Source organism: Papilio machaon, chromosome 9, assembly GCF_912999745.1.
Source record: "Papilio machaon chromosome 9, ilPapMach1.1, whole genome shotgun sequence".
NCBI classification, from domain to species: domain Eukaryota; kingdom Metazoa; phylum Arthropoda; class Insecta; order Lepidoptera; family Papilionidae; genus Papilio; species Papilio machaon.
The window spans coordinates 6,044,707-6,065,987 of NC_059994.1; the positions used below are offsets into that span (position 1 = coordinate 6,044,707).

General features: G+C 34.4%; 1 protein-coding gene across 2 annotated transcripts in view; it reads left to right on the forward strand.

Moving 5' to 3' along the window:
• The first annotated feature begins 675 nt into the window (after positions 1-675).
• LOC106711423 (homeotic protein Sex combs reduced) overlaps positions 676-21,281 on the forward strand; it is a 35,103-nt gene continuing 14,497 nt past the window's right edge. The window contains exons 1-2 of one of the 2 annotated variants that reach the window (XM_014503730.2): positions 676-947; positions 3,701-4,614. In XM_014503730.2, the coding sequence (XP_014359216.1) occupies positions 3,855-4,614 (760 nt within the window). In that variant the 5' untranslated portion in view covers positions 676-947; positions 3,701-3,854. Of the gene's footprint in view, positions 948-1,252; positions 1,276-3,700; positions 4,615-21,281 lie in introns of those variants that run through there. The other variant, XM_014503731.2, reaches the window with a different exon arrangement.

Genomic DNA, 21,281 nt, shown 5'->3' on the forward strand with positions numbered 1-21,281 from the left:
ATTGTATGTAAGAAATAACTTTAATTACCGACTAATGCTTTTTGTAGAGCCGTAGGACAAGACGATCGACACATTAATAACTGAAATATATTTAACGGCTACGGCGCAATAATAATATTTTGACACGACCCCTGAAAAATTCATGGAATCTGGATCTAGCAACAATGAAAGGAATACGCAGGTAAACCTTAAAACTTTCAAAGGAAATTGACTAAATGGATTGACTTGTATATTTCCTTATGTACGAGTATTATGTACGAATTTCTAAAGGAAAATCTGTTCAAGTGTCATATTCAATATATACAACAGGTAGCGATATAACAATTTCGATTCAATGTTTCGAAGTGAATTGAAACATAAAAAAATAACCATAATTGCATATCGGCGTAGTATGAGTGCCACAAAACATGTAGCAGTCGATCGTTTACCATCAATAATCATCAATCGGTCCATTGAAATCCGATAGGTGGTGCTGCGACGGTGTAGGTACTCTAATTACACTAATCGCTGTCGGCGGGCGCGGAAGCGGGTGCGGGCGCGGGCGCGCACACGTGGTGGCTGGTAGCGGGCCAGGTGCCCCGCCCCCCGCGCTGCCTCCCGCGCGCACCTCGCGCCCCGCGGGCGCCCCGCGCTCGGCCAGCGCTCACCTCAGCCAGACGCGCGCTGCACTCGATGCCCGAACGCCGGGAAAACACGAGCCGTTTTCCGCCGCGCGCCGAACTTTCGGACGACTATCCGAGCGCGCCTCAGTCGAAAGTTCAAATTTCGAAACGCGATAGTATTCTATTCGAATTTTGAAAATTAATTTTATATAATTTATTTTCAAATTTGGTATCTGTGTAGTGTCAGATTATTTTGAAAACACTAGTGGGATGTTGATGTGAAATACTTTCTCTTGAATGTGTTTGTAAAAGTTCTTTTTAGTGTCCAATTTGAGCGTAGCCAAAGTGAGTATATTAATGTTACATAATATTTGAATAATATTTTTTGTCAAGTATCGTAATGTACGTTTAATATTTTCTGAGTAACGAAGGCGCGAAGTCATAAAATCAAAGCGTAGCGCAGTAAATCTTCGCGGACTTTGTGGATTCGAATTGGCCACTTGATGTGGCGCAGTTTATAATAACTCGGGGCCTCTTGGCATTATTGCCTAATAAAATAAATGTTAATTGCGACAGACGCATGCTTTCATCATGTCTATTAGATTTATGATCATAAAATATTTTGTAACGTTCATACTACAACTTGTAGTCGTTTTCTGAACATACATAAATGGTGAGCTTATCATTTAAATTAAAATATATTTTCGACTAAGCTAAGAGTGCCTAGACAAAGTTATATTACTTTGTCTAGGCACTATTAGCTTAGTCTCTTATCACTAGTGTATATATAAAACATGTATAGAATCGACGTAAGCTTTCACATGATCAGTTCAATTTTATTCTTTTTTGAATGTATATTATTCTTAAATTGCAAAGATAAATTGGTAATATAGACTTTAGGTAATTAAAGTCCATATATGACCAAGAGTGTACTCTTGTAAATATTATGTTTACTTATAGCTTTAAATTATAATCAATAAATATTCATACTAAGATCTTAGTAAACATAGAGCATTATATAAGTTACTATTATGTCCTCTCCTAAGGATTGCTACAAAAAAAAAATCGTATCACAAAATACAAACTTCTAAAACTATGTCGCCTCATCAAAGGATGTCGTGTTTGAATCCGCTTCAAGATGTTAGAGAAATGAAGTAAAACAACAAAAGCAATGAAATCGTTCGGCCCATTTAATTTGGACCGGACGGGAGTGACAAAAATTTAAAACTGAAATAAACCGAACACATGTCGTCTTGATGTCACTGCACACACACGGATTAAACTAGGGGGTAAAAAGGATATGGATATGTATGTTAAGAAATATGTTATTATACGACATCAAATAACAATTAAATTCTTTTATCCCATTTTATGTACTACTATTAAATAGATGTATCAATATTATCACTGTAATAATTGCAAGAAAGATAAAAAACGAACTAACTTTCAAAAATTAATAGTTACTCGTACTTGTCCTAACGTATTAAAAGATAATTATGGAAATGACGGAGATTTATTTATGAAAATGAATTTAAGAGCTCTATCTCCGTACCTTCACGTCTAATAGTTCTTAAGGAATATAACGTGGATAATCTTTTTAGGACAATAATGCTTCTGTTGATTCTCGGGTGTATGTCTATTTGTAGTCTTGATCACTTAATATCGGATGACATATTACTCCTACAATCTTTCTATTGTACAAAACATTAATAACGAGTGTTAAGTCTTTGGAATGAGGTCTGCATAAAATATTTTCTTAATCTTTCTTCTTAACGTTATTTTTTTATTTAGGAACCTCTTTCTTGGGTAAACATCATCAAAAAATAATATATCCTCTCTTTCGAAAATTATTGTTGGTACACATTTAAGTTATGTGCAAGCATTTTACATACACAAATTCATCATGTCATATTGTTTATACAAAATTATAAAACTAATTCTATTGTATGTTCGAACCTAAATTAAAAATAATGTTCAAAAAAGTGAACATCATCCGTCGCAAGCGCACTAAAATATCACAAGTACCGGTCGAAATTTCACACATTTGTCACCGGTGCTGCGTAAGCGACGAATAAATCGAATGCACAATGACTGCTAATTTGCTCTTAAAGATGTATGCATCGAGGTACGTCCATAAATCGGGCGCAGTCACATTCGGCCTACCGCGCACACCCATAAACCTCCGCGGACACTTTTATAGCCCGACCACGTGGCGAAGCTGATTTTTTCCGCACTTGACATGTGTGCGCGTTAGACATGAAAGTCGCTTTATTAATTTATCGTTTTGTAATAGACCCCCGTGTATGCTATACTGCTGTTAAGAGCGTTAACTTTATACAGATTTTGTAAATTGAACAAAACTGTAATTTATATTATCAAGTTCTCTATCCGACATTTTGTATTTAGATGTGATCGCTTTAGCCGTTATTTAATGCATGCTTCCTCCAATCCAATGATTTGGTAGCCTAAAGCTAACAAAAATACACTTAAAAATTAAACAGTATAGTTTTAATTTTCCTAATTCTGCCTATTATGAATTCAGTCATCCAACAAGCCAACTCATTTATTTCTCGGTCCTGTCATCCGTTTCGTTTATCTTACTATTTAACAAAACATTTTTTAAATCATGCATACGCTTACACTCATAATGCATAATGAAAAAGTATTTTTGTAATGTTAATTTAAATACAATTGCTTACGTCTGTACAACGTTTCTTTCTGCGATCTTGATACATTTGCCTTGTGAATGCGCATTGACTTCATGCAAAAACAAGATTATTATAACTAGTTATATTGTGATCGCGTGTCTGTTGTTCACACTTCGTGCATCTCGAAATTAAAATAGCAATCGAGCGCTAATTATAGCGTGTTAATTAACAGGGAACAACACACGTGAACACTTATAAGAAATTTATATATCGCCTATTGTGTCTATACTACTCAAACGAACCATTTATTTTCTAAAACTATGTTACAACGTAGACAATCCAGAACACGTGCTCGTTGAACACAGCCTTACATCTGTCACGTACAATACCATAAGTCTTCCCTAACAGGATATCACACTTGACCAACTAATGTGTCTCATTCTATCACAGGTCCATCGATCAAACTCCGCTACGAGAGGACAATTGTACTGGAGCGCAAACGTCCGAAGCACTTAACATGTCCATCTAGACTATTCACCGCTCGTCTAAAGAATGATAGCTTTCGAGTGAACTTGAGAAAAAAGGCGAAGACAATCTGTTACCGATGAACGACCTAAATTACAACGCCGGGATGAGTTCCTATCAATTCGTCAACTCACTGGCGTCTTGCTATGGAAACCAGGCGCCCGGGCGCACGGGGACGCCCGTCGAACAAGGCGGACATCCGGGTTTGCCCACTCCGGGGGCCGACTACTACAACCCGAACGCGGCGGCGACGGCGTATCCGAATACGTGTTATTCACCACCGCAGGTCGGTCACCATTACCCGCAACATCCTTATGCAACACCAGCGACGGGCGCTCACATGCAGCCGCAAACGATGATCGACTACACTCAGCTTCACCCGCAAAGACTCGGAGGTACCCCGAGTCATATGCACCAGCACTCGAACCCCAGCCCTGGCGCTCTCTCGCCCAACCTGATGTCAACGACGCCTAGCCAGGCGGCAAACGCGAGTTGCAAATTCGCTGATTCAACCTCTACTACCGGCGTAGCCTCTCCTCAAGATCTGTCCACGTCGTCCGGACCGGGTAGAACCTCCCCTGGCTTCGGACCGGTCGGTCAGAACGCCGCCGGCAACACCAGCGCCAAGCTCGGCCTGACAACCCCGATTGCGTCGCCGGTGGAGCACAAGGCCAACGTGAACCAGAACATTTCCAGTCCGGCGTCCAGTACGTCGAGCAATGAAAGCAACGAAGCGAATAACTCCAGCTCGAACAACACAAAGAACTCCAAGGCGTCGAACTCGCAAGCGAATCCTCCGCAGATTTACCCGTGGATGAAAAGAGTGCATCTTGGACAAAGTGAGTATTTTTTGTTTTTTTTTTCTCTCTTGCGCATGCCGAATTAATAACTGTATTGCTTGATCGTGCTCATAGAGCGCGAGAACAATGAATGGTGGAAAAACTCGATTCACACTTTTTTTCCATCGGCGTGAAATCATTAATAGCGCGAGCTTCCTCGTCGATGCCGGCGTCCAAACCACGCCTACGTTAAAATCTACTTTTCGCTCTAATATGAAACGATCCATCAATTGGATGCCAAGGTGGAGACAAAACAAATTATGTATCTATTTATAAAACATTAGCATGCATTACTGTCTGATCAATATGGATGTCTGATGGATGGAGTCCATAATAAGGCGTAATGGCTTTGTTTGTTGGCGGGCGCTTACGGCGGAGCGTCGAACACTTTTTTTTCTGTTGGACTCCTAATGATGAAGAAAGTACGCCGTCACCGTGACGTGGGATTTGACGGATTCAAAACTTCTGGTGTTAACAGTGAATCAGATTTTTTGATAGAGGTTAATCTGTTTTTAATAGTTCACTGCTTTTGAAAATATTCTTATTGCTACATTCGGTTTAGACTTCGATGCAACCATATTACTAGCACATAAGAGGGTCAACAATAACGAGATTATATTATAACAGTTTGTAGCATAAAAGGGATATAGGAACTTGAGTAAATTTGAAATTAAATTAAACAACGACGTTTACCAAATTTTGTGGTAAATTTAAGTAATATATTTCTTATACTTATCAAAAGTACAGGTATTTTTACCACTCAATAGTACGTTTTCTTTTTCATATCCCAACACAGAGTAATGCAGTATGCCAGACAGTTCGTAGTGTAGTCATCATAGACAACGTGTTAAGTCGTAGTCAACTCAGTAGTGTCAAAGCAATTAAAAGTGAAATAAAAGCGGTGGAAGTAATAATAAAGAACATGAGACGTACGAACGCAACGGCTGTCGCGTTAGATGTCCTGAGATAAAGACGGGCGCAGATGTCGCACGCCGTTCCGGGAATCTCGCTGACACACTATTGTTTTACTGACGTTCAACAAGTTCTGACCTTGCCAAGGTTTGTAAAAAATCATTAGAATTGTTCTATTTTAGTTGTATAAAGTATAACACACCTATATTCTACAGCGCAATATCTTCACCAGGCAAAACTTTTTTCACTGTTTACGACGCCTACAGTAGTTTTGATTTTAAGAATGTAGACTCCAAATAAAAGGCGATAGAAAATCGTGTGTAGTATAATTTTATCATTGATTTCTTTTTACACATAAAGACCGTGGGATTCCACTAAAGTAAAATCTGTACAAAAGCAAAGGGATGACAATTTGTTTATAATGACTGTTTTGGAAATGGAAACCTACTACACACGTATAGTTAACACAAAATTTTGAATTAAGTCGATCTTTAATGCCTACTTTTCCTTAATTGTTTACGTTATTAAACACTTAAAAGATAAGATCGAATACTCTTTAAATAAAAGAAAAATAGCGTTTACCGGCAAAGATAACGTTTGTTTAATTACTAGCGAGCAGTTTATCTTTTAACGCCTGGAACCTAACATTGGGTGAAATCGATACGTTATAATGTTTTTGTGGAATTTATTTTATACCTTCATGTGAAATTAAAACTAAAACGTTGTAAATTAAACAGTGAATTAATCAATTTCAAAGGCGAAAAGATAAATACACATTTAAATTATATTTGAATAAAATACCGAAACATTAGCATTTAAATTCATTCTAATTTATTGGAAATTTAAATTAAATTACATTTAATTTATTTAATTACATACAAAAATATACTGAGATCTCATCATCTTATGTAAAATAGATAAGCAAAGGATATTGAAAACATATTCTACACAGTTTTGTCACTTTCTGACACAATTTCTTTTCTGATTCCCATTTTATGCATTTTTTATTTTATTTTTTTATGAATATGGTGCAACTTTTTATTCTATAAAATATTAGCCTTGCTTTTTTATTTTACCTTCACTATTCATCGTAAGCTCCTAAGCAACGGTATTTGACGTTGAAAAGTTACTAACAAGGAACAAAACAGTTAGTCAATACATATTAGTACTCCAATAGAAGTCGATTAGCGAATTATAATTACCAAACTCTTCTTTCGCGTAACCAACTTTCATAGAGAGCTAAAACTCTATTAATACTGAATATATTCTCTAGTACAAAGAAGCTGCTTTTCAGAAGCATGGCAAAGTATGGTAATAAAGTTAAAACGGGGCCGTAGGTCGATTCTTTCATGCCTCGTGGCCATTACTCAGGACGTGGCGCAAGTGGCAGCGACCTAGAGGTATGCGTGTCGATCCCTCCGCAAACACTCGTTTCGGTTTATTTACAATGACGAGCAGCTTATAAACTTAGATAAAAAAATATTGTAAGTTAAAAGTATTGATTTGTGTTTTCAATGCACCAGTTCTCTATTAACTGCGATAACCAGATTGGTTTTTCTGCTAGCTTGTTTTATATTCGGTATAAAGGTTTGATTGTTTGGGCAATTATGAAGTATATGTATGTGCTATTTAATAAATAAAAATAAATCTGACCACTTCTAACTATTTAGGAAATATTTTTGATATACACATTTTTGAGTATAAAATAAATTATGCCTTAGTACATAACCGAATTAGGCGTAATCGCGTGACTTTCTTTTACAACTTAATTCGGGATAAATTTACGGTTTTGTTATTCTAATTTAGTATGAGGAATGCAACTTCATAGTACACTAATTAATTTTATTATTTCTTCGACTTATTTCTCAACTCCTGCATGTTTTTTCCAACACCATAAGATATCTGTGGTTATAAAAAAAGATAGTTGTTCCTTTCGATTGCCTTTAACCGGAGTAGGACCTAATCGTTTATTGGAAATCATAGTACAGCAACGTCCGGAGGGAAGTTGACCCCACGAGGGCACCAATTATGTCAATTACCTATCGTAAGATTGAACTGTGAGGGATATCTGTGTTCAGTAAACTATAGACAGCTAAATCGATGATGAAACCTCTATATTACTTGGCAAACGTTTACTTTAGAATTCAACATTGTTTGTGTCTATTCATCTTTAGATACGTTTAAATATATATCCGTCTCTGTTTCTATGAAAAGAAAAAGAGCGATGACCAAATATTTTTATACAGTGCAATACAGCGAAAATACAATTACAGATTAAGTTTATTCCGTTCTCATATAACTTATGGTTACGGATGCGGATTCGTTAAAAGCTCCTCACCGCGACCAACAGGATATCTCGCTCGATTCAAATTACATGCAAAACTTACCTGTTCCGAGATACACTCCGGCGGCGATTAGTAAATAAATAACAAATTAAATTCCAGTAAAGATTAGCGGCCGAGTCTTACATATACATAAATCAAGTCGTTCGGTCGCGCCGTACGCAGTAAATTATGACTCAAATAATATTATGGTAAGGCATGCTTCGTGCTGTTCTTAGTTAGCATGTTTCAAGTTTAGTTCGGAACAGTGAAACGCTTCGGTGTTTTAATGAACGTGTTCATTGTTTTTATGAGAAATAACTTTTACATTTACGTTTATTTTTACATTAATATGCTATAAAGGAATAACACAAAAACAACGTCATAATATTGTCTTTTATCTACCAATTTTGGTAGCTACCATTATTCAAAATTACTCTTACTCTTAGGGAGTATAATATCGTACAAGGCAAGTAATTGTTACTAATTTAAAGAATGAGCACTCAGCGTTGCGATAACTGAACGGAATTACCTAATTGATTCTTTGCATGGGTAATATACAGAGTACAGTATGTGCTATATAATTCTCTCTCAGCCATCATTTGTATAATAAATGATATCTGAACGGTTGATGCATGTCTCGACTGCCACTTGACTCGTGATACCAATATTTATGATAAGATTTTATTTAAATTGTTAAAATTAAAAACACAGGACTTCTGTGAACTTGCATTCCAAGAACAGCATAGCATGCACAATTTTTGTTTCTATGAGCCCCTGAATATTGTTATATATAAATGGGAAAAAGATTAATAATACATATTTTTATATAATTATATAATTTATATTATGAATTTAATGGAATAGATGCAATTACATGATTTTTACACTATTTTTGGTAGTAAAAATTCTAGACCCTATAAAGTATCTGAATAGCACGGAGATAATATAACATGTACACAAAGATTCACAAACAAAACCTCTAAAAGTTTACTGGTTAAAAAATAAATAAATAAAAGAGGTAAGGGGAGTAGTCAGGCGGAGGCGTGGTCGACTCTCGGGGCCGTGCGATGGCGACGATGATATTGCAGAATTAGATCGCCTGCGAAATCTGCGAACCTCTAATATGTGACGTCACTATATGATATACCATTAAATTACTTTCTGCGTACAGAATAGAGAAGTGTTTTATTCCTAACGGCTACAATAGCAGTCGACTAGAAGTGAAGGGCCAGATAATTTTTGAATAGGAAAATGAAAAAGAAATTATAGAAAAGAAGAAAACCCTCGTATTAAGTAAATATATTATCAAATCCATTTGGATAGAGATATATTGAATTCTTTATAGTTGACGTTGGTATCTTTAAATTTAAACTTCAACTTGAAATTTTAAATCTGTCGTTAGTTCACTACAAAATAGAGTTTCTCTCTTAAGACATGGGGTATAAATAAAAGTAAGTTCGACATCAAGATTCCCATAAACCCTTCGCTATTCCCTCGAGATGTTTCTCTTTCAATTATTGATGAAAACTTTGAGCCTTATAAAATATAACCACAACGGTGCGGTTAGAACTTGTGATTAATTTTTAAAAAACTACATGCTAGTTTCCATTTTCAAATATTAATCGTGCAATTTGTTGCTTATTTATATTAGTTTGCATGGCAAATTCAAGTTGCTCTATCACAACATGTTTAAATAATGTAATGCTCTTTAAAACTGTTAGAAAAAAATATTGATAAATGGTAATTGGTAGAAACAGGTGTCCTATTGTGAATTTATTTCTAGCAATGTCTTGGTATTAATTAGAATTATACATAAAAGTAATTTTAAATTACATTAAAAAATTACTTAAATGCCGGTCTTGTTTTACAGTATATGTAAACAGGACATTTAATGTGAATATGATTCCTTTAATTAATTAATATTTCAAAACTAATATGTTATTTATAAATCTGCTCTTTTCAATATTTTCAACATTGACTGCTTAAGTTGTTTAGGTACTTATTTAACATGTTAAAATATACATAGAAATTCAGATGTCACAAATAAATTAATTATCAAAAATTATTTACTTAACAAATTTAATGAGGTTAATTAATAAAAGTTTGAAAGATGAGGAAATTGATAACATGATATATTTTAAAAGATTTACTAGGTATTCAAATTTACTTTTTAAACAAAAAAGTCTTGACTTTTTTGTCTTAAGCTGCAAAACCTGTTACTTTCATTATATTTTGTTTAAATGTACGAAAGTTCACGAGTAAATACATTGCCAATTAAAATTTAATAATTGAAGTTCTCGAAAGTGCAGACCGGTTCTGTGTGAGGTAACGACCCAAGATGCCTATGCTAATTTCGAATATGCAATATACTGCGCAGGCGCAACACATGCTCGCATCTGAGGAGCCCTTATGAGGAACTTAATCAGTGTCTGAACGGCGACACGGCTTATTGAAACGAAATTAAAACACTTAGTCCGTTTTCATTACAGCAGTCCTTGTCTTCGTTTTATTATCAATTTAATTTTCAATTGGCTTCTTTCATGCCAGTGTTAGCTTAAGTTATTATAGAATATGAATATAGTGATAAAAGGGATACACTGTTGGTAGTCGATAACATAATGTGTTAACTATTTAATCTCTTGGCGAAATAAGTCGTGTATTGTCGAAATAATACTCCTTCCTTACGACGTCTGCATAGCTCCAGTTATTCTGAATCAAATTATCCTGTCTTAAAACCATCTTAAGACTTTGGATTTACGTATTTAAATTATAATTAAAAAATAGATACAAAAAAATATGAGTTATGATGTAAAAAAAATACATATTAAAACCCTTGCTGTCACAAAAAATAATTGAGCCGTAAGGTGGAAAAAAGTAAAAACGTTATTGCCATACGAAATAAAAATACAATGGCATTGTTGGTTGATCAAAAACGAAGTAAACGTCTCAATTTCATGTCCGAAACATGAAAAAAAAAAACTTTAATAGTGTCATTGCTGTCTGTATTGATATAATGGTAACACTGCAATTGTTTTCGAGGCCATAAATATCTTTTACAAAAGATTTCGCGGTTTACACAAAAGCTAAACTGGCTGATAAACATTTTTTTTTCAATCTCAAGCCGATGAACCAACTTTCCTGCGGCGGTGCGGCCTATAAATATTAATACAATCAAATGTTTTGACGTGGACCTTTTTTAAAGCTTTTATCTTCTACCTTCGCTTATTTTTTGTGCGGTTCGGTTTCATTTTTATTTCGTGTTAATTTGGGCAGTAAAGCCAGTCTTTTAACAGATCGTAAAGTAAAGTAAGTATCGGGGACGGCGCCAGGTGCCGATTGAAAGCGTTTAGGGGAAATTATTGCAAAAATCAAGCTTATAAACGTCTGAAATGCGAGTCCTTTTTTCAATCAATTTATACAAGATACTCGAACAATACATTACATAGATTATTGATAACTAGAATATGCAATTAAAAACTTTAATGGTAGACAAAACTAGGCAATGTGATCTTTCCTATGAAGGTACATAATTAAAATAAACAGATTTTTTTCGAAGAGATAAGGATTCTACATTTAGAATCTCGCAATTTCATTCCTATATACTCGTTAGCATTTAAGGCAATAAGTCATAAGAAAAGTTAACATTCAATAACTTTACTTCGGTCTTATAGGTTTTTAACACTAAATTGCCAACCTTGGCATCGTGATATAATTAGACACACATTAGGTTAATAATAGTGAGTTTTGTTTAAATATTCAAAATGTAATAAATTTAATCGCGAGGTTTAAGTGATTGTAAAATATTGCCTTTGAAATTACTATAAAATTAATTTACAAGAAGCAAGCAAGCATAAATTGTAAAGATACAGTTCAGGTTCCGTACGTTTTATAAAACATCTAAATTATATTAAAAATCCGAATTCTTAAATCTTAACAAGATAAGAAGCATTATTTTCTAAAAATCGCCGTATAAGAAGATAACTAACTTTTGGAGATACAATAGAACATACTGAGTTAAAAATAACAATAAATATAATGGCTACCTAGACAGTCATGCAATCTTGGTATATGCAACATTATCTGAAAACTTCTCTCATATTATAAAACAGCTAAGTTGAAAGTGTTATTAACAAAAACAGTTTTAATATTCCGCGGAAATTAATTAGATTTTAATCATGAAATGTTTTAAAGGCTACCAATGAGCAGGTAACTCCACAACATTCATTTTAGTTATCTTTACGAGCTGAGATTTTAAATGCGTAAATTAGCATAACGGCGATTACTCACACTATATCATTAATTCTTAAATAAAAACATAAATCTCTAATACTGACTCTAAAGACTGTAGAACAAACACCCACTAGTTTATGCTTCGGATGTTAGCTTTTTGCGAATATGTTCTTTATCCCAACGGTTTATAGCTTATAATTGATTGTTCTATTCACCACAGGTTCGGTTTCGACAAGATCTGATCAAAGTATCTAAAATGGTCACAGTTAGTGGGTTAACCACTTTAAATTGTCATCTGTCTGATTTATTTCTGTATCTTTTGCGGTCAACACATTTTTGTGTGCGTTCCATGTTTTATGGTTGGTATTTTAAGCGACTTTATCCTACATACCAGTTCTAAAACACTAGATAAACAATGTTGAAGTGTTAGAAAAATGTTTTTTTTACTACACCTAACTATACTTTCCGATTCAATTAGATGTGCCGCCACACACGCCAGAGGCGTATCCATTCAAACGATCGTAAACTATAATCATTTGCGGGGCCCATAAATAATTGCGTAGTCCGGACCTGGTTTTTGTCGGTCGCCATGCGCCGGCGCAGGTAATATAGTCATAAATTCCCATAACTGCCACTCGATCTTATCAAACATGATTTTAATTTGATTTCGGAACCACACGTGTCGAGACTGTTTCCACCGCGAGTTACGACCGTAGGTATAGCGGATAAATGTTTCATTTAGCACGTCGTAAATATGATAGTCAAATAGAGTTGATACTTAAGTGAGTTTCTTTAAAACGCGTAAGTATAATATTTTGGAAGGTGCATTATTGATGTGAAAAAGAAAAAGAATGACCTTCTACTACTTTAAAATCTACACTATAATATTATGTTTCTTGTATCAGAATATAAAGGAACTTAAGACCTTGCCTTCACTAGACATAACTATACCTATTTGTAGTAGAACTTTAATATTAGATTAGTTTCTAGGTTTCTAGACTGATCTCGTTTCAGGGCATAAGTATGCCAAGTTTAATAGATTTATCTTGTTACATAAAGGCATAATAATGGAAGATCGTCACTCATTAGTTAAATTTGCACCTGCACATTAGACTCGCCTAGGCACTAAGATGCTTGTCGAATTATACAAATATACGTATTTGCATTATTCATGCAATAATTGATTACGATGAAACGCCCTAAGGCGTGACTACGTAATTAATCCTGAGATCTAATCATTCAAATTGATTGTTAACAATGCCAGAATCCACTTTTGCGTTTCCCAAATAACACTTAAGATTGCTTAATATTATGTTTTTTAATCAGAACATTATTTTGTAAATATAAATATAACCGCAATTGAAAACCAACCAATACAAGATCGAGTAACGATTTCTAACTGACGATCAAACTAACTTCTACATTCGTACAAAGCACAACCGAATTATGTTTGCGTGTCTTATACTTGTTACACTATAAAAGTTTTGATAAAATGTTTCAGCTATCTACAACTATAAAATTGAATCGGCGGTGAAAGGTGATCATTATAAGTCTTTTATTGATACCACCAGCCTAATTCTCACACTATAAAAGGCTAACTACAAATTATTGTCAAACGCAATCAATAACAAAGCATATTGACTCCTAATGGTTGTATGTAACACCTCCAACGATGTGACGAATGATAGACCATCATCGTCGTAACATTAAATGCTTTAGAACCATCTATTAAAATGCCGCAACAGTAACTTATACTCAAGCAATTGCTGTAGAGTTCATTTTTTCCATAAATGTCTTTCCCTTTAGCTTAAAATCAAAATGTTACATTTGGATTGTTAACATTTTTTGCTTAGTTAAATTAATTAAACGTCTTTTTCAATTTCAGACGTATTAATACCGATTCTTAAAAAACGCTTCATATCGTTTTATAATTAACATACAAGATAGTGATAGTCACTTGTCATTAATTTGCAACAGACTGGAGTGCGAAATTAGTTATACTCGTATTTCTTGTAACTAGATTAGAAAGTCGACGGTCAAAAAATGTAAGCCGTTGGCCGTCGTACTTACGGAACTACGATTTACATCCCACAGCGCCCATTATCTAGTATCAGACTTTAATCCATTTATCAAAGCTTTTGTTTACGATCCACGCGTATCATCGACTATTAATTATAATGCGTTCTTCACTTCGAACTTTGACGTTCTCGCTGTGTGACAGACCAGAGATAAGAATGTTAATGTTACTCGATAGGTACCACGATGTACTGTACTTCGTCCCTTACACAATTCATTGAAATTTTAATTTTATTCCGACGTAATAAGAATCAAAATTCACCTAACGACGTGAATAGACTGCAGTGATCAGATTTAGTATTGTAACAGACTGAAGTGAAAGTCGAAAATCGAATGGTGAAATCGAAGAATTCGAACACCTTACAACTGTAGCGGAGTCGGGAATTTTGATGGATGTGGTTATAATTGTTTCTGTATCGATTATGCCATTGATAAATATTTCGACTATTGCTCATTTTATTAATGACATGGAAGCGGAAGAGCGTTCTGGGCGATGCCCTAACGACAGGCCGACGTCACAATTAATATCGGAGCTGTCAAAACATCTGTCCGCGGCCGCGATGCGTCTGCTTTGTATTTTGATACAATTAAATTTACATTCAGCTTTACTATCTCTTTTGTTGATGCCCTTTCCGTCTTAAGCGTTAATTAGATTAACATCAAACTGTTTTTCGGAAATCGTCGAACATACTGTAAGTAGGTATCACAGTTTTATGTAGGTGTCCCAAAATGCTACTAATAATAACCATAACTCGATTGAAAAGGCCTATTATAATTATATGTCTAGAAGTTTTTAATTAGCGGTAACCTTTAACACCTTGAATTAATTTGTTAGTTCGATATTTATATTTGTAAAGCCTTATTAAGCTTAAAACTACTTCTGATACTCCTTAAAAATTATTTTTTAACTTTTATTTAACTAACTTCGATCATTTCCTATTTTTCTCTTGATAATCTAAACTTTTGGAACTTGGATCCAATCAACAACATAAGATCGATAGTAGTCCCTAATACAATTTCGCTAAAATTAACGGCAACGTATAAACCAGCAAAGCAACGAACCGAACTGGAATTTAAATAGTCTAAAGACAGCTTCAGAGCCTCAACCACGAGCAACTGGAATTTATTCACAGCATAAGAAAGACGTATCTCAATGATCAACAATGTAAATTAGCTCTTTAGCGAATTGGTTTATAGTCTATTTTCCCTTATTGCAGCCGTTATTCCTTTTTTGGTATGGAAAAATAAAAGGATTATTTTTTTAAGATATAAGAGTCTTCGTACCCTTTGGTATATAATCATCGTTTATTAGAATTTTTATGTAAATTAAACTGTTTATGTACGCGTATGAATTAGGTTAATTTATGTTTTTAAAGTCTTTAGACTGCACTTATTGTATAAGAGCTAAATACGTGCATTTCAATATCGTGCACAATTTAAACTATAGGGTTTTCATTTTATTAAAATTATCAGTCACTATAAATATAGTAAAGTAAATCGAGGTCTAATTTAGAATACACTCTTATAAGTTTGTCCTTGTATTTTTATGATCTACTTGTGTCTGGAATGTAAAAACGCTTGCTTTTGTTTTTGTTTTAAAGAAAGAGAGGGGGATGGCGATTTTGTCGTAATATATTTGGTACGATACAGACATGTTAAGTACAGACATGTCGTGTAGGGATGGGTGTTGATTCGACGAACCAGTTGAATCACTCTTCAACGTTTCAACCGTTGGCCGTTTTTTAATTAACTAGTTAAATTCAACGTAAATTTACATAGGAATCACTAGTCGTCTTTTCTTCGCCAGTCCTCGGGTCTTTGTTTATTGAATGTATGATTAACTAGTTGACAAAATCAACTAGTTGACAAAAAAAGGACGTTTAGTGCTGTTGATGCCAAAACCGTCAACGATCTATCCCTTGTGTCGTGTTGTATCTAGAGCATCACTCAAAGCAATCGACATTGCTAAAGTCTCCACGTATTGTATCGACATTCCAACAAAAGGTCAGTGATGTTAAGGTGAAGTCAGGAGCGCAGGACGGGGCACACGTCAGCGGTGACAGGGGTCGACGTGCCAACTTCATTAATTCTTGAACAACGTCTGTTCAATAGAACAAACTCACTGAACAGTGCCACTCGAGCCGAGCGCAACTATTCTCGCTGTTACGAAGAGAACCAAATTTGCGGTCTTATTCGAATCAATAAACAATTTTATTCAAATATGTTTTATATTTCAATACATTAACTTATGAACAGAATGATTATGACGCAACTATTTTAGTTTTGGTGCCAATGTTAAATAGAGTTAACCATTGCTTTTATTTTTTGTAATAAGTTAACAAAAAAAAATGTTATCGCATTAGTAAGTTTAAAACCTCGATGTAAATTTTTTAAGTGATTGTAACTAATAGTTATAAACAAATGTTTCGGAGCAGCAATTGTATGAAGCGCGTTAAAACTACCCCAAGCTGACTGGGGCGAAACGCTCACCAAGGCAACGCCGACAGATATTAATGGTTATATAAAAAAAAATATTGTTGCGTATCCGTTTCTCTGGTCTTTTAAAGCGCAATAAACAATGCGCAATTAAAACGCCAATACCAGATTGATGGTTTGATTAATTGATGGAATAATATAATTTGATAAATGTACATTTTTCGATGTTTACAAAACTCCAAGTTACTATTCAAAATTACACAAAAAACATAATAATTTTAATGATTGTAGAATACGATACGTGATTTAGAATGCTTTGATTAATTACTTTTTACCGTTAAAATCAAGTAACTTAGATTCTCATTTACAAAATATCACTAACTCCTAACCTAATTCATGTTGAAATTGTAATGTCTATACATTACCATTAAACGAATAACGATTAGTGCACCTATCTATGTATGAGTAAAAACACCAATTTGTTATGTCAATCGCTAGGAATGAACACCAACCATCAGTCAAGCAATCAGTACTTTATACGATATCTTGTACTAAACACTTCCTGAATAAATATCAGAACGCAACGATGAATATATCTGCATACGTTTTCTGTCTTGCGACAGATTTATGGATCAATGCATAGCGAATCGAAGCGACGCGAACCAATTAAAATGGCGGCGATTGGTTGTCATTCTGTAATTGGATAATTATTATCAGCCGGACTGGGCGGGGTCGCGCACGTGCAAATGCATACGCATAACCTACCGGGTACCGCAGTGCAGCTATAGTGCACTCTGCCTATAGACGTGTATGCAGCGAGCGAAAAACCTGTTCTGGCCTTGCAGTGATTAGGATTGGATGAACCTAAGTTATATGTAAATGAGAATTAAAGAATAAAACTGTTTTGTTATTCTTTTTAAGAATTTGTTCAAGCAAATAAGAAAAGTCTTTACTAAGTATTAGGAATGTGCTACATATACATATGGTAACAAAGATTTTATTCCAAAATCGAATCAAATTAAAACTGTTCAAAAATGTAACTTGGAAAGCTGCCTTACCTACTAATATTAATGCGAAAGTTTATGTGTATGAATGGATGTTTGTTAGAAGGTATCTCCAGAACAACTCAACGGATTTCGAGGAAATTTCGTGGATGTAGAACACATTGTTGAAGAACACGTAGACTACTAAATAAGTTTTTAATTCCGCGCGGACGGAGTCGAGGGCGACCGCTAGTATTATAAAATCTTGTCTTGTAATGTAAGTTATCGGATTAATGCAACAACAGCTACACATCTAAGAAGATTCTCTCTAAATTAATCTAACAATGTATTTACAAAAACAATTTAAATCAACTGAAGTCATAATTGATAGTTTCAAAGATAAGATGTTTTCCTCGATCGTGTGAAAGCAATAAAACATGAACGAGCAATAATTAAAACTGAACCGAAGTATATTAATAAGAGCAGCGGTTTATACACCGATTTAGCTAGTCAAAACATGTTCAAAGAGGATACGAGTCCAGCGCGCCGCACGTCCAAATACCGACGTACGAACGTGCGCGTACGTTTGTTTTGAAATGTCGGTCGTGAACGAAGAACCACTCGTTTCCTATCAAATTGTACGCTCCTCGATACAAAAATGTTGAATTTTCATTTAAAACTCGTTGCTGTTGTCGATTCAATTTTGCGGAATTCATTAAAACTATAATTACATTAGCAGATTCATTCTTAAGCTTACTTTTAAATTAGATCAACTGAAAATATTATTTCTAAATTTGTAGTGAGTACCATGCAAAAGTAATAATTTAGACATAACAATCAAATTGACAACAATTATTAGAAATCTGTAGCATTCAATAATTCATATTCCTTCAGTGTTTAACACAGATCATTTTTAAAACTACACGATGTAATAAACAAAGGAAGAAGTTGCAGGTAATCAAGAAACAGTTTTTAAGAATGTTCATATTGTGACTGATAACTAAGTCAATGCACTGGTATAAGACAACTACAAGTACGCTTATAGTATTACCTTTATATACGAATTAGAGTCAACTGTGTTTAACGTCAACCTCTTGCGTTGTCTATAATATTGTTGACTGGTTGACCTGGTAGTTTTCAATTTTTTTCCTAGAAAAAATACTTTTTCAATTACGTCAAGATTGTTTGAATAGTCGGAATTATAATGTAGGTCGTTTACAAATTTGCCTATTTAATAATAACTGTGATGTGTTACGAATACCCGATCCAATATATTCAAACATCGATGTTTTAATAAATAAACGACAATTTTACGTGGGCACTGTCTGAAAATGTAAAGCGAAGCGGCGCGTGCGCAGCCCGTGTCAGTGGCGGTGACAGCGCCCGCGCAACTCTTGTACGATGGCGGATTAAATAAATCCACTCGCTAAGATGAAACGTCCACATTGATTGGACTTGATTAATACATTGATTGCATCCACATTTAAATGTGGAAAATATTCATCTTCTCAAAGTTTATAATACATTTTCGTCATAAATATTTAATTACTACGTTAAATTAGAAATTTGTTAATTATTTTCTTGAATAATATCCATTTCATTTTAAAAGCGAACAATTGAAATTTTGTCGATGTTACGAGAATTGATATTTTCAAAAAATCCAATTCAAACTTCAAGTAGGTAGTAAATGGTAATGTTGAAATAGCTACTGTTTGTAGGTTATAAATTCATCAAAGCCATAAATTTTACTTAGATATACAATTCTTTGCAAATAATCTATTTTCAATTTCGTTTTCTTTATTTACATAACTGGCAAACATCGATTCTATAAACAGATGACTGGAAAAGTTGAAACTATGTGCACTTTATGTGTGTTACTCTTATAGTTTCGAGATCATCGATATTTCGTTAATGCAGTCCATTCCTGTTCATCAATCGGCCAACAAATTAGTCGGTGTCACTACAATAATATACAATAAGGAGCGCGCCGTGCTCTGTGGGCTGGCCGTCGCATAAATCGCTCAACACACTCGAGTAATGTTTTGTATGGAGATTTCTTTCGACGCACTGGGTGCCGTGTATTGGCCTTTATCTAGTCTTAAGATTAATGCCCGTATTTGATAAACGATACCGTTTTCTTCCGCAACACGTAGACATAATACAGAAGTTATAGCTATATGTACACGATTGCAATCTTTGTGTCATATAGTTTTACTAATGATTCGACATTTGAATTAATTGATAGGCAATCCTCAAAGTGAACAGACAAGTCCTTTTGATGATGTCATATTCTATTTATAGCTTATTACTGACTTAAATTACATACGCAAAAACATCAAGACCTTTTATTCAACATTGTACAAACTTGTTTATTGGAAAATTAGTGATAGAAAAACTTTAAAGATCTTATATAGAAAAGAGATTAGGATACTCGTATTTACCAGAATATAAAATATACATCTACGAAATGGGTATAAGGATTTCTTAGTATATTTGAAGTTAAGTTTCTTTGAAGTTTTTTGTTAAGTGTAAATCTAGTGTATTGTTCAACCTGTAAATACACTATTGTGAATCGTGGCTGTGGGTGTATGTGGGAGGTTTTTTAACCTATAGTTAGGAATAACTTATTACTAACCAGAGGTCCAAACCTCTCTGCCTGGAAATGTGCAAATGCCTCAGATAAAACTCATTATATGTATATCCTTTGTAAATTCTCGGAATGTTTTACGTCGCATTTGATTTTGTAACCCTACTTTAAATTTACAGCAAGCGTTTTAAAAACAACGTGGTTTCTTACTTCAAAATAACAAAGCGCATTTAGTACAAACAATAAATCATGAGTCTGTGCGAATCTTACCAAATGTTGCAAACCCCATGTCGGCTTGCGTGCTTTATCTGACCAGGTCAACTACCATTGAAATACTTTTTTTCCCAGATCGTTCTATTGTCTCGAAAACAAGTAAAATCGAAAGGACATTTTACATAATGGCATAGCAATTAATATACTAATGGACGTCAAAGAAAGTGGCTCCACTTTTACTTGTACTAAAAGAAAGTAATAATGACCGTATTACAAAAAGCATGACAATTTGCATGGACATTACCCGGCCTACCACGGACAGGTAGTGTTCTGTAATCGGTCGATTTGTCTTATTGTCCGAGACGTCGTTTGTTTGTGCGCGGTGACCAGACCGTGCTCGAGATAAAAGTAATAAATTACAAGAAACGGAAGATGTTTGTTATGCGCGCCATATGAGACTCGTCCCACGATATTAGGTGATGTATTTCAATATGCCAAGACTTGTCAAATTGTGAGACGTGATTCGATATAATTACTCATTTATCACTTTCAATAAAATTTTAACTCGTACGGCTTCGAAAAAAGGGATTTATTGATGAGTTTTATACCAGTTGTAGAATAACTAAGAGAACTTACAACTATTGCTGTTCAATGTTGATACAAGTACATACGGTACTTCTTTCTGAACAACGGATCTTAAAGACCAACAGTTGAAGACAAACATATGGTGCGAACTCTTGTTCAATATTTAAAAAGTTATTTTATTATGTTAAGCACATGCAGCAAGTTAAGTACATGTAAAGCAAAGTTATTTTATAATTTACATTAATTCATTGCTTACGTAAAAGATAAATTAAAGAGCATGTGTAGAGAGTGACTCCGTCAGATTTAATATGAAATTAATAT